Consider the following 15325-nt stretch of genomic DNA (forward strand, 5'->3'; position numbering starts at 1 on the left):
CAGCACTTTGGGAGGCCGAGGTGGGTGGATCACAAGGTCAGGAGTTTGAGACCAGCCTAACCAACATGGTGAAACCCCGTCTCTACTAAAAGTACAAAAATTAGCCAGGTGTGGTGGCACGCACCTGTAATCCCAGCTACTCAGGAGGCTGGGGCAGGAGAACTGCTTGAATCCGGGATGCAGAGGTTGCAGTGAGCTGAGATTGCGCCATGGCACTCCAGCCTGGGCGACAGAGCAAGACTCTGTCTAAAAAAAAAAGAAGGAAGAATGGCAGGAAAGGAAAGAACTGAGAGCCCTTACTTTAGAGGGGAAAGTATTTGTAAAAAGTCATCAGAGCCTGCGTGCAGTGGCTCACACCTGTAATCCCACCACTTTGGGAGGCTGAGGTAGGAGGATCGCTTGAGCCCAGGAGTTCTAGACTAATCTGAGCAACAAAGTTAAGACCCTGTCTCTACAAAAAAATTAAAAAATAAAACAACATTTTAAAAGTCACCAGAAAACACATTAGATAAGAAAATGTCACAAATATGGTTCTGGCCCCATTAAGTTCTTCTAGTTATTTTTTACTCAAGACTTTCTTTGTTCCCCTGAAACTCAGAAAGAAAATATTCAGGGATGCCAGGCACTAAAATGGCCAGAATTTTTAGAAAAGACTATGACACTAATATATGCAATATATTTAAATATGCAATACATAAACTAATAAATGCACAGGAGCACTTAATTTAACACGGTTCAAGGCTGAAAGTAGCAAAATGAACGGAGTAACTAAGTTCCCTTAACATGAACTGGAGCCACTGAGAGATTTCTCTTTAAGAGCTGATACTCATTCTCTCTCCCCCTCAACCTGTCTCAAACTCTCAACTGAATCTTTGATGCTGTTGCTATAAACTCATTACATAATCACTTGGCCTTTATACTTCCTGAATGATATTTCAATTTTAATAAGACATGATGTATACAAGTGGAAGGACTTGCTTGTACATTCTAACTATTGACTCAAACTGAAAGACCAAATTCTGAAAAAAACCTGTTTCTAAAACTAATCTCTTTGAAAAGATGAAATTCTGCAAATTAAATCAAACATACATTCTAAAACATCAGAACTAAGAGTTATCTTCTGTTCCTCTTTGAGAGCTATGCTATGTTAAAAATCTGTCCCTTAAAGTCCTCAAAAGCTTCAAGATAAACGCCACAGAGTCCAGAAGAGCTCACCAGTAAAAAGATAGCAGGGATAAATAAGAATTGAGATCTTAGATTAGCAAAATAGAAAGTGAAGAGACAAAAATGTTAGAAGCACAGGTTCAGTTTAGCTATGAGAGCAAGCAGAAACACGTTTAAAACTTCAAAAAGTTCAACACCATGTTTAGGAATGGGTCCATTAGGACAGACCACAAAAGTATAATACTAACAAGAAATAGGACAGAATGTAATCATTAAAGGAGAGTGTGCAGGAAACTAAATGAGAAAAGGTCTTAAGAGGGGTTTGGAACCTGGCATTACAGCCACATGCCTATTTTCTTCTTGGCCATTTTGGACTAATTTCATCCCCTGGGTTCTATAACATGACAAGCTACATGACAAAATTAGAGACATTTTTAAGCACCACAGGAAATATATTTTTCAGACTGCGTCACAATTCCTCAAAATATCACCTGTGATTGATTGTCATAATGTGCTAAGTCAGGCACGTGCCTTGAATGCCCAAGTGGCTGCTGTAGTTGACTGCTGTGGCAGTAACCATGACACAAAATACATGTGGACAGGATTATTTTAAATTCACAAGTGCTTACAAAAAGAAAATGACAAATTCAAGTCCATTAACTCTCACCTCAGGCCACAGTCTGAGCACCACAGCTTTCATGCCAAGTCTAAAAGCAGCTCTTACTTTTTGTAGCTACAAAGTTAGTACTGCTGAAACTCATATACAAAACTTAGTTGTGTGACTTGCTGAATTACAAACAACAGGTGAATTTACAGTCCCTCCACACTTCTCATGTGAAAGTTAGGAAACTGACTGGTAAAGAATGGGATTCTGAAACTTGGAAAGGAGACATCCGGTTGGACCTAAATGAACATGAGTCCATCATACTTCAAAAAGACAAAGCCAGAAAAAAAAAAATTCAAGGCAGCTTTAAAATAAATCCTCATTTTGAAAAGAATTAAGATTTATCCTACCTTTCTAGTAGGAGCTCATAAGAATGCCAACTTATATGTACAAGAAATAACAGAATAGTCAAATATCATTTTGCAACCCATGATGAAATTATTATTATTTTTAGAGACAGTCTTGTTCTGTTGCCCAGACTGGAGTGCACTGGCACAATCGTGGCTCACTGCCACCTTGAACTCCTGGGGTCAAGTGATCCTTCCTGCCTCAGCCTCTTGAGCAGCTGGGACTACAGGTGCATGCCAACATGCTTGGTTAATTTATTTTTTTTTCTTGAGACAGGCTCTTGCTGTTGCCCAGGCTGGTCTTGAATGCCTGACATCAAGCAACCGTCCCACCTCAGCCTTCCAACGTGCTGGAATTATAGGCATAAACCACATTGCCTGGTCCATAATGAAATTATTGATTAAGGTAGGGATTATCTACTGGAATGTAAAACAATTAGGCTAAAGTCTGATAGGGAATTGAACATTCATAAACTAACAAGCTACCATCACACAAACTACATTATATTACAAAGGAGGAAAGTGAACTTTAAAAATGGAAGGATCAGACTTTCATCTTAATCCAGTGGTCAACCCTAGCATCACTAATAGAAGGTCAACTGAACGCTGTATATATACTAAGACATAGCATCAAGTACCTATGATATATTCTAGCCCAAAATATTTAACTTTAAAAAACTACTCCTCTAAGCCTCTCAGTTTTTCTCAATCAGGATTCTAGGAAAGAATTATATCCTATAGGTTGGGTGTGGTGGTTCACGTTTGCAATCTCATCATTAAGGGAGGCCAAGGAGAGAGGATCACTTGAGACCAGGTTTGAGACCATAGAGAAGCTCTATATCTACAAAAAAAAAACATTGTATAGAATTAAGCCCTTCAGAAAATTATCTGAGTACCCATCTTCTTAATTATCCTAAGGGCGGTATATAGCTAGAACCATTATTAATGTAGAGGAAAGAATTCATTACATATAATGAATGCTTTAGGCTTAATTCTCTTGAGGAACCCCTACTGAGAAGTGCTGCTTTAGATACAACTTCCAATTAGAGGAAATACAGAGAAAAGAAAAACAAGCTAAATGAAACGAAGGAGAGGCAATCAGAAAATCATAAAGGTAAGATAATTCTATAAAATGACTGGTACAATCTCTTCAACAAGTCATGTTATTTTAAACAAGGAACAGAATGTGGGACTGTGACTAAGAACCTGATACAAGGCATAGTTACAGATTGGATATTCTTTGTAAAAAGTATCTTTTTTTGTTTTTTCTTTTTGTTGAGACGGAGTCTCACTCTGTCGCTCAGGCTGGAGTGCAGTGGTGCCATCTCGGCTCACTGCAACCTCTGCCTCCCGGGTTCAAGCAATTCTCCTGCCTCGGCCTCCTGAGTAGCTGGGACTACAGGTGCATGCCACCACGCCCAGCTAATTTTTGTGTTTTTAGTAGAGATGGGGTTTCACCATGTTGGCCAGGATGGTCTCGAGCTCCTGACCTTGTGATCTGCCAGCCTCGGCCTCCCAAAGTGCTGGGATTACAGGCATGAGCCACCACGCCCAGCCTGTAAAGAATATCTTAGGACCAACTGGTGAAATGTGAATATGGTCTGGGTTTATCAGATGATATGAAAACTTACTAACTTGAAAAGGTAAGCAGATGACTGAAAAAGCAAGATGCAGAAGAATAAGTAAAGTATAATTTCATTTGGGCTTAAAAAATCTGTATATATATCCATAAATATGTTCATAGAGGATATGTATTAAAGGGTTAACTGTATGATCTCCAGATGGTTTGAGTGTAATTTGCTGTCCATATTTTCTAATTTTCCATAAAACTATTTCTTTAAAATAAATGGCTAAGTGAAAAACATATATTTAACTTAAAAGAATTATTTTTCAATGAATTTCTTTTTTCTTTTTCTTTTTTTCTTTTTTTTTTTTTTTGAGATGGAGTCTCCCTCTGTTGCCCAGACTGGAGTGCAGTGGTGCAACCTCCGCCTCCCAGGTTCAAGAGATTCTCCTGCCTCAGCCTCCCGACTAGCTGGGACTACAAGAGTGCACCACCATACCTGGCTAATTTTTGTATTTTTAGTAGAGACAGGGTTTCACTACGTTGGCCAGGCTGGTCTCAAACTCCTGACCTCAAGTGATCCACCCGCCTCAGCCTCCCAAAGTGCTGGGATTACAGGGGTGAGCCACTGCACCCAGTCCTCCAATGAATTTCTAATACAAAACTGAACACAATTTTTAATAGAATTTTAATTTTTTTTCAAACAAAAAGATCCATGAACTTGCTATACTGAAACACATCTCTGAAAAATAATTTACTACAGGTTAAGTATCCCTAATCCAAAACTCCAAAATGCTCCAAAATCCAAAACTTTTTGAGTGCCAACATAACGCTCAAAGGAAATGCTCACTGGAGCATTTCAGATTAGGAATGCTGAACCCGAAAGTATAATGCAAATATTCCAAAATTTTAAAAACTCAGAAATCCTAAATACTACTTTTTTTACCCTACCCTAAACCCTTCTGGTCCCAAGCCTTTCAGTAAGAGATATTCAACCTGTATAACCACATTATTGAGAAAATTGAGCTGGACTATAAAGACTTAAAAATGAGATATGGGCTAATCAATTTATTAGCATCTACTTTAGGAACCAGTAAACATTTTCTATAAAGAACCAGATAAACCTTCTACACTTTGCAAACCATATGGTCTCTGAAAAATACTCAATTATGCTGATGTAGTCCAAAATAATGGACAAAATATAACCAAATGGGCATAACTGTGTTCCAACAAAGCTTTATTTACAAAAAGAGGCAGCCAACCCATAAACTATAGATTTACCCACTCCTGCTCTAGAGTATTAAAAATGTCAACTAACTGAAAGGAGCTTAATCACATCTAATTTTTTAAAAAATGTGTATTAGCTCATCCATAATGCGATACTCCTCAAAGGTCAAGTAAAATCTTCTATCACCTTTCAGTTCATCTTTAAGAGACAATCCTTTCTTTTATCTCTCACAATATACAAAAATCAAATCAAAATGGATTAAAGACTTAAATGTAAGATGTGAACTATAAAACTACTACAAGCAAACATTAGGGAAATGCTGCAGGACATTGATCTGGGCAAAGATCTCTTAAGTAAGACCTCAAAATCAAAGGCAACTAAAGCAAAAAAAGTCGACAAAGGTCAAGCTAAAAGGCTTCTGCACAGCAAAAGAAACAATCAACCAAGTAAAGAGACAACCTACAGAATGGGAGGAAATATTTGCAAACTACCCATCCAACAAGAGATTAGTAACCACAAAATATAAGAAACCCAAATAACTCAATAGCAAAAAAAAAAAAAAAAATTAAAAATTAAAAAATGGGCAAAAGATCAATAGCAAATGCTGGCAAGGAAGCAGAGAAAAGGGAATGCTGTGGAATGTAAAGCAGTACAGTCATTATGAAAAACAGTATGGAAGTTTCTCAACAGACTGAAAATAGTCCTACCATATGATCTAGCAATCCCACTGCTGGGTAAATACCCAGAAAAGAAACCAGTATATCAAGAAGATCTCTACAATCCCATGTTTATTGCCGCACTATTCACAATAGCCAAGATATGGAATCAACCTAAGTACCTGTCAACGGCTGAATGGATAAAGAAACAATGGTATAGGTGCACAATGAAATATTCATTAGCCACAAAAAGAATAAAATCTCCTGTCATTTGCAGCAACATGGACGGCACTGTTAGACATTATGTTAAGTGAAATAAGCCAGGCACAGAAAGACAAATATCACATGCTTTCACTGCTATGTTGGAGTGAAAAAAAATGGATCTCATAGAGGTAAAGAGTAGAAGAATGACGGTGATCAGAGGCTAGGAAGGGTAACGGGGAGGGGAGGACCAAGAAAGGTTGATTAATGGGTACACAAATACAGCTGAATAGAAAGGATAAGTTATAGTGTTACACAGCAAAACAGAGTGACTACAGTTAATAATTTATTGAGTACTTCAAAATAGCTGAAAGAGAAGATTTAGAATGTTCCCTACACAAAGAAATGATAAAGGTTTGAGGTGATGGATATCTCAATTTGATCATCACCTGATTTGATCTGATCATCACATATTACATACTTGGACAAAAATAATACATGTCGCTGGGCACAGTGGCTCACGCCTGTAATCCCAGCACTTCGGGAGGCCAAGGCAGGTGGATCACTTGAGGTCAGGAGTTCGAGGCCAGCCTAGGCAACATGGAGAGACACCATCTCTACAAAAAATAAAAAATTTAGCTGGGCATGGTGGCGCACACCTGTAGTCCCAGCTACTCAGGAGGCTGAGGTGAGAGGATCACTTGAGCCCAGGAGGAGGAGGGTGCAGTAAGCTGAGATCATGCCACTGCACTACAGCCTAGGAGACAGAGACCCTGCTTCAAAAAATAAAAGTAATACATGTAACCCCATAAATATGTACAACTATCATGTATCAATTAGAAAAAAAAAGAAAGGATCCTTTCTTAGTAAAGTAGATTTATACACACTTCCCTTTGCATGATCCTTTATTAACAGCCAACAGTTTGGAGCATTAAGCAGTAGAAGAGCACAAGATAAATAATGAGATGGCCTTAGTTCCAATTCTGAATTAACAGTGTGTAACTCTAAAGTCCATTTTTCATTCATAAAAGAGATAACGTCACCTTTAGAGGATTATACAGAAACTTAAAAAGCATACTTTCTGAAAGTATGTTGTAATGGTAAGGTGTTACATAAATGCCAAAGCATCATCATTAAATTTTGCAAAGAAAGCTATTTCACAATAATGCAATTGGATTACAAAATAACCGCCATGGCTTTCTGCCTTTATGCAGCAACTTAGTATTTCAAACTTACTCACCAATAGAGATACTACTGTACTAGAGTAGAAGGCCAAATCTTCTATAATTTCTGTGCGCCGATTAGCTCCAATTCGTAAGGAACGACTATGTACTTCTTCAGGTAACACTGTAAGGATCTCTAGCAAAAAAGGCAAAGAAGTCACATCATTGCTGTATCTGCAAAAGAAGAAAGCGGAGATATGTTATTTATAGCCAGAAAATACACAATCACATAAGATAACAGCCATCAGAGTAACTCACAACAACAAAAGCAACATTCCCACCACTGTTAAGGGGGAGAAAAAAGATGCAAACATAAATGTCCTCCATAATTAGTTAAGATTTTAAAAAGGACACAGTTATTCAATGAAACATAGCCATTATAATGAACATGATATGTCCTAACATGAAAAAAATGTCCATAATGTAGTAAGTGAAAAACATGTATGAAACATATTGAATATGGGTGAACAAATATATAGGTATATGTACATTAAAATATATATGCACTTATTTATTTTAAAATGCATAAAGGAAACTCTATATAGCCAATTGTTAATAGTGGTTGCTTATAAAACACAGGGTTAAGGGCCAGCTGTGGTGGCTCATGCTTATGATCCCAGCACTTTGGGAGGCCGAGGCAGGAGGATCACAAGTCCACAAGTTCGAGACCAGCCTGGGCATCACAGGGAGACCGTTTCTACATTAAAAATTTTTTAATCAGCCAGGCATGGTGGTGTGCATCTGTAATCCCAGCTACTCGGGAGACTGAGGCAGAAGGATCTCATGAGCCCAAGAGTTGCAGGTTCCAGTGAACCATGATCACACCACTGCACTTCAGCCTGGGTGACAGAGTGAGACCCTGTTTCAAAAATAAAATATAAGGATAGGGAGAGAGGATGGGGTTCATTTTGCACTTTGAAGGTTTCCATACTGTTAGAATTTTTTCAAGGAGCATGTATCAGTTTCCCCAATAAAAATTTTATTTAAAAAATAAGCTATCCACTCAGGAGGCTGAGGTGGGAGGATCACTTGAGCCTGAGGGAAGTTGAGGCTGAGGTTGTAGTGTGAGCCATGACTGTGCCACTGCACTCCAGCCTGGGTGACACAGCAAGACTGTGTCTCCAAAAAAATAAAAATAAGTTTTAAAAAAGTTATCCAAGCTGGATGAGGTGGCTCACACCTGTAATCCCAGCACTTTGGGAGGCCGAGGTGGGCAGATCACTTGAGGTCAGGAGTTCAAGACCAGCCTGGCCAAACCCCGCCTCTACTGAAAATATAAAAATTAGCCAGGCGTGGTAGCACATGCCTGTAATCTCAGCTGCCTGGGAGGCTGAGACAGGAGAATCACCTGAACCCAGGAGGTGGAGGTTGCAGTGAGCCGAGATCGCACCACTGAACTCCAGCCTGGGCAACAAGAGCGAAATTCCATCTCAAAATAAAATAAAATAAATAAAAAGTTATCCGTAAAATGCTTTAATGACACACCATATTGGAGGTAAAAAGCAATTCTACTTTGTTCAAAAATAACTTCCCAACCAAATGCAAGCAAATATCAAGGTTATCTTGCCAGGACCCAGAAGGAATACTTGTTTCAAAGTAGCAAGCTCTGTGTGTCTAAAAAGAATATTGCCCCTCTGATAAACGTGAAACAAACTCCAATTAGTAAGAACACATATTCATAACAACCTCCCATTTAATATAATCTTAAATTCTATATTTTTACAAAATGGCTGTCATGCCAGTTAGTGAGAGTGATCCACAAGGCAATAAAAGACTTTGCTGCAATTAATTCAAGAAGTGTGTGTTACATAAATTACTAGTCTTTTACATCCCACACAATATATTTCAGTAGTATTTAAAATTTTAGATAAGTTTCACTTAATCTAACAAAGGTTAATAACATAATTCTATGTTAAGAGTTCAGGGAAATGTCCCTCTCCCTCTCCCTCTCCCCACGGTCTCCCTCTCCCTCTCTTTCCACGGTCTCCCTCTGATGCCGAGCTGAAGCTGGACGGCACTGCTGCCATCTCGGCTCACTGCAACCTCCCTGCCTGATTCTCCTGCCTCAGCCTGCCGAGTGCCTGCAATTGCAGGCACGCGCCGCCACGCCTGACTGGTTTTCGTATTTTTTTGGTGGAGACGGGGTTTTGCTGTGTCGGCCGGGCTGGTCTCCAGCTCCTAACCGCGAGTGATCTGCCAGCCTCGGCCTCCAGAGGTGCCGGGATTGCAGACGGAGTCTCGTTCACTCAGTGCTCAATGGCGCCCAGGCTGGAGTGCAGTGGCGTGATCTCGGCTCGCTACAACCACCTCCCAGCCGCCTGCCTTGGCCTCCCAAAGAGCTGAGATTGCAGCCTCTGCCCGGCCGCCCCCACCCCGGTCTGGGAAGCGAGGAGCATCTCCGCCTGGCCGCCCATCGTCTGGGATGTGAGGAGCCCCTCTGCCTGGCTGCCTAGTCTGGAAAGTGAGGAGCGTCTCTGCCCGGCCGCCATCCCATCCGGGAAGTGAGGAGCGCCTCTTCCCGGCCGCCATCACATCTGGGAGGTCAGGAGCGTCTCTGCCCAGCCGCCCATCGTCTGGGATGTGGGGAGCACCTCTGCCCTGCCGCCCCGTCCGGGATGTGAGGAGCGTCTCTGCCCGGCCGCCCCGTCTGAGAAGTGAGGAGACCCTCTGCCTGGCAACTGCCCCGTCTGAGAAGTGAGGAGCCCCTCCGCCCAGCAGCCACCCCGTCTGGGAAGTGAGGAGCGTCTCTGCCCGGCAGCCACCTCGTCCGGGAGGGAGGTGGGGGGGTCAGCCCCCCGCCCGGCCAGCCGCCCTGTCCGGGAGGTGAGGGGCGCCTCTGCCCGGCCGCCCCTACTGGGAAGTGAGGAGCCCCTCTGCCCGGCCAGCCGCTCCGTCCGGGAGGGAGGTGGGGGGGTCAGCCCCCCGCCCGGCCAGCCGCCCCGTCTGGGAGGGAGGTGGGGGGGGTCAGCCCCCCACCCGGCCAGCCGCCCCGTCCGGGAGGGAGGTGGGGGGGGTCAGCCCCCCACCCGGCCAGCCGCCCCGTCCGGGAGGGAGGTGGGGGGGGTCAGCCCCCCGCCTGGCCAGCCGCCCCGTCCGGGAGGGAGGTGGGAGGGTTACCGCCCCGCCTGGCCAGCTGCCCCCGTCCGGGAGGTGAGGGGCGCCTCTGCCCGGCCGCCCCTACTGGGAAGTGAGGAGCCCCTCTGCCTGGCCACCACCCCGTCTGGGAGGTGTACCCAACAGCTCATTGAGAACGGGCCATGAAGACAATGGCGGTTTTGTGGAATAGAGAGGGGAGAAAGGTGGGGAAAAGATTGGGAAATCGGATGGTTGCCGTGTCTGTGTAGAAAGAGGTAGACATGGGAGACTTCATTTTGTTCTGTACTAAGAAAAATTCTTCTGCCTTGGGATCCTGTTGATCTGTGACCTTACCCCCAACCCTGTGCTCTCTGAAACATGTGCTGTATCCACTCAGGGTTGAATGGATTAAGGGCGGTGCAAGATGTGCTTTGTTAACCACATGCTTGAAGGCAGCATGCTCGTTAAGAGTCATCACCACTCCCTAATCTCAAGTACCCAGGGACACAAACACTGCGGAAGGCCGCAAGGTCCTCTGCCTAGGAAAACCAGAGAGCTTTGTTCACTTGTTTATCTGCTGACCTTCCCTCCACTATTGTCCTGTGACCCTGCCAAATCCCCCTCTGCAAGAAACACCCAAGAATGATCAATAAAAAATAAAAAATAAAAAAAATAAAAAATAAATAAAAAAAGAGTTCAGGGAAATAGTCAAATATCTAGCTATTGCTAACAAATTTCTCTGTGTAGGTTAATGGCAATTCCAAATGCTAATATATAGTCAATACAAACTACTTACTTTTCCACCAGTGTTTGCACACATCCCTTCCAGGAAGGCATCTGTAGGGCAAGATCTGCTATTGCTAAAGCCAGCTGAATAAGAGAGATTAAATAAATGAAGACAGATGAACAGAAATAGGGTCACAATAAATATTAATTGGGAAGCAAAGAAACATTTCTTCCAAACAATATGACAACTAAGACTAACCCCCTTCCCCATTTCTCCCAACCTCCAATTCTATACATCTGATGTAAACTCTTTTGGGTTAGCTACAAATTGCTGAAATTTAAGCGTTAACCTTTAAAAATTAAAAAAAAAGAAAAGAAAGAAGTCAGAAACAACAGACTTAGACATTCCTCAAAATATATCAATATTTACTTTTATTTGGCAATACCACAGAACTTCACAGACGTATAAATTATACTATGCGAAAGGTCAAAGCTGCTAATAAAGTCAGACCTTTGACTCAGTTCTCAAGTAATGGATTGCCATTTCCCTTCTCTTTGCATTTGTCATCTTGAAGACTTAAGAAAAGCCTCCTCTTTAAGGGCACTTCTATGCCAGGCAGAGAACACATGTTGAGTATGTACTCACAGAAGTTTCCGGTTTTCCTATCTAATGTATTTCCCTGTCCAACGGGGAAAGGACAGATGCTCTAGTTCAACGTTTCATTCATGAGACCTTCACTAAAGCCAATCAGCCCTGAAAGGATTTCTTAAAAGGCAACTACCTAAACCTCTGACCTAGCATGCCTGTGAAAACACATACTCACCTTATCCACTTCTGGTATCAAGTTAGTTTGAAACCAAATGAACTCCAAGATTAATACAAAAGATTAACAATTTCGTTTTCTATCCACTTACAAGAACATAGCAGTACATCTGTAATGAAGTTAACATTACCTCACATGGCCCAGCAATACGAATTAAAACAATCCTGATAAATCCAAATGGCCATACAAATTTCTCTAATGAGAAGCACAGGATTTACCTGCGTTACAATGACAGGTGACAAGTCTTTCAAGTTCTGGATATGGGTTAGCAATGAGTCCCGTAAAGAGGCATGAGAGTCTGTGGGGAGCTCATAAAATGAGGTCTGAATCTTCATTTTCATGGTCTGTGCAGCAAAATAGCATGATTCCACATCCTGTCGGATCTGTAACAACTGGTCTGAGATCTCCCATGCATGAACCTGAAAGCGTATTAGACAAAGATGTCTTAAAGAAGACTACTTTTCTAATTTTAATGCCATAACCTCAATATTTATATAAACATATTTAGCCCAAAGTATAAAGAAAGAAAAATCTGACAAGCTAAATTACCCAGTAATTCAGCCAACAGTTCAATATACATTGTTACAGGCCCTGTTCAACAAAATAATTACCTAAAATCTGACTCATTCTAGGAAGGCATGAGAGCTATCAGTTAAATTAGTAGATACAATCTTGTTGATCTGAATGACTGTGTGGGTGTCAAGAGTATGAAGAAAAATGTCCCAAAAGTCTCCACTAAACTAAAATGTCACTGTATAATTTCCAATCCTAATCTATGGCTGCATGTTTCTTCTCTTTTCTTGCTTAAAATAAAGCTTTGTTCACTCTTAAGAATTGAATCCAGAAGCTGTTTTAATATATCTATAAATATGAGAATATACTTCATATTGGTCTCAGTAGCCCTACATTTCAATTATTAGTTCCCGATAAAATAGCAGAAAAACTATCTTGGCTCAAGTAAATATTTCACATCCTTCAATTATTTTCTTTCTTTTTTTGGAGACAGAGTCTCACTCTGTCACCCAGGCTGGAGTGCAGTGGCACAATCTAGGCTCACTGCAACCTCTGCCTCCCAGGTTCAAGCAATTCTCCTGCCTCAGTCTTCTGACTAGCTAGGATAACAGGTGTGCACCACCACACCCAGCTAATATTTGTATTTTTAGTAGAGGCGAGGTTTCACCATGTTGGCCAGACTGATCTTGAACTCCTGACCTCAGGTGATCCTCCTGCCTCGGCCTCCCAAAATGCTGGGATTACAGGCATGAGCCACCGTGCCTGGCCCCTTCAACTATTTTCTGATGTATTACTACTTGGCAAAGTGCTACACGTGTTACTGAAATCATTTTCAATGGAAAAATAAACTTATCTATAGACACAATAAAAAGAACCAAAGTATAAAATCTGGTCTCTAGTAGCTAGTCATATTTTGAAGACAATTTTGGAAACAATATCGTGCAGTAGATTGTAGACAACTAATTAATTAGATTAATTCTAATCCAATTCTACACTCAACAGCCTCTGGAAGAAGACTAACATGGACTGGCAATAATGGACTGAAAAAAATTTCAACCTCAATTTAGGAATAATGTCTATTGTAAAGAGAAGGGGTCAATTTCTTATGAAGACAGAGCTCTTCACAAGTAATACATAATCCTTGTGTATCCTTCAAGATCTTTCCAAAGATTGATACGAAGCAAGTTAAGATATAGAAACAGGTAGAATAAATGGCTTGTACAAGTTCCTAAAGTGAATGGAAAATAAAGACCCTGAATTTCCTAATTACAGATTTACTGACATAAAACTTAGCTTTAGGCTGGGCGTGTGGCTCATACCTATAATCCCAGCACTTTGGGAGGCCAAAGCAGGAGGATTGTTTGAGCCCAGAAGTTTGACACTGGCCTGGGCAACATGGCAAGACCCCCGTGCCACTACAAAAAAATTAAAAAATTAGCTGGGGCCCAGCACAGTCACTCACACCTGTAAACTCAGCACTTTGGGAGACAGAGGCGGGCAGATCACCTAAGGTCGGGAGTTCAAGACCAGCCTGGCCAACATGGTGAAACCCGGTCTGTACTAAAAATACAAAATAATTAGGCGGGTGTAGTGGCACTCACCTGCAATCCTAGCTACTCGGGAGGCTGAGACAGGAAAATAGCTTGAACTCAGGAGGCAGAGGTTGCAGTGAGCCGAGATTACACCACCGCACTCCAGCCTGGGTGAGAGTGAGACCCTAAAAAAACTTAAAAAATAAAAAATAAAAAATTAGCTGGGCATGGTGGCGTGCACCTGTGATCCCAGCTACTTGGGATGCTGAGGCGAGAGGATCGCTTGAGCCCAAGCAACAGAGTGAGACCCTGTTTTTAAAAAAACCACCCCTCCCGCCCCCCACCAAAAAACCCCAACCTTAGCTTTCAATGAAATAAGGGGTGCAAAGTAAGCATGAGGTGTTAACTTCTTTACAGATATAGTACATTTTACTAATTTTTGTACTTTTTAGTCCAAACATCGTGTCTCAAATGTATTCAACAAATGTTTAATTAATTAATGTAGTACTAATAGCACCAATTTTCCTTTCTCAAGTAAAAAAATCTTCCAAAGTTTTTAGCCATTGATTAACCAGTAATCCAAGCACACCTATGATTTAATAGACCATCAGAATATCTTTACGTTGCTCACGTTAATATCTTTTTATTTTATTTTTTGAGACAGGGTCTCGCTCTGTCACCCAGGCTGGAGTGCAATGGCACGATCTCAGCTCATTGCAGCCTCAACCTCCTGAGCTCAAGAGATCCTCCTGCCTCAGCCCCCTAGTAGTTGGAACTACAGGTGTCTGCTACCACACCCGGCTAATTTTTGTATTTTTCTGTAGAGATGGGGTTTCGCCATGTTGCCCAGGCTGGTCTTGAACTCCTAAACTCAAGTGATCCTCCTGCCTTGGCCTCCCAAAGTGCTGGGATTCCAGGCGTGAGCTACCATGCCTAGCCGATATATTTTTAAATAGCAAAAAGATTCTATGAAGCTTTATACAATCTCCACAAATCCCTCAAAAAAACAGAGCATTAGATAGCAACAAAACTAGGTGTTGTCTAGTTATCTCCAAGGGTATCTACAAGAACCCCAAAATATAAGTGGAAGGAGACAAACCAGTGACATCTGTAAGACCTGTGTGGTTTTAGTCTCAGTAAATGTGGAAGCAGAGGCAAACAACAGGGTGTCTAATGGACCTAAGAACAGAGAAACACCAAGAACCAACAGAGATTCACTGGAAAGTACAAGGAGCCAATCTGAGGATGGCAGTTGAAAATGGAGGAGGTTTGGCCGGGCGCAGTGGCTCACGCCTGTAATCCCAGCACTTTGGGAGGCTGAGGCAGGCAGATCACCTGAAGTCAGGAGTTCAAGACCAGTCGGGCCAATATGGTGAAACCCCATCTCTACTAAAATACAAAAATTAGCTGGGCATGATGGCGGGTGCCTGTAATCCCAGCTACTCGGGAGGCTGAGACGGGAGAATCACTTGAACCCGGGAGACAGTGGTTGCAGTGAGCCGAGATCGCACCACTGCACTCCAGCCTGGGCGGCTGAGACTCCGTCTCAAAAAAAAAGAAAGAAAAAGGAGGAGGTTTGACCCAATCCAATAGCCAGTGAGTATAAGT

At 41.9% G+C, this 15325-nt stretch overlaps 1 protein-coding gene across 4 annotated transcripts in view; it reads right to left on the minus strand.

The window, feature by feature from the left end:
* Nucleotides 1-15325, minus strand: part of TNPO3 (transportin 3) — a 104039-nt gene that overhangs the window by 53393 nt on the left and 35321 nt on the right. For 3 of the 4 annotated variants that reach the window (XM_004046199.4, XM_019031429.4, XM_055392243.2), the window contains exons 2-4: nucleotides 11891-12091; nucleotides 10919-10992; nucleotides 7065-7221 (exon numbers count right to left, since the gene is read on the minus strand). In XM_004046199.4, coding sequence (XP_004046247.1) covers nucleotides 7065-7221; nucleotides 10919-10992; nucleotides 11891-12091 — 432 coding nt within the window. Of the gene's footprint in view, nucleotides 1-7064; nucleotides 7222-10918; nucleotides 10993-11890; nucleotides 12092-13786; nucleotides 13912-15325 lie in introns of all 4 variants that reach the window. The other variant, XM_063708280.1, reaches the window with a different exon arrangement.

The sequence above is a fragment of the Gorilla gorilla genome, chromosome 6 (genome assembly GCF_029281585.2).
Source record: "Gorilla gorilla gorilla isolate KB3781 chromosome 6, NHGRI_mGorGor1-v2.1_pri, whole genome shotgun sequence".
Lineage (NCBI taxonomy): Eukaryota > Metazoa > Chordata > Mammalia > Primates > Hominidae > Gorilla > Gorilla gorilla.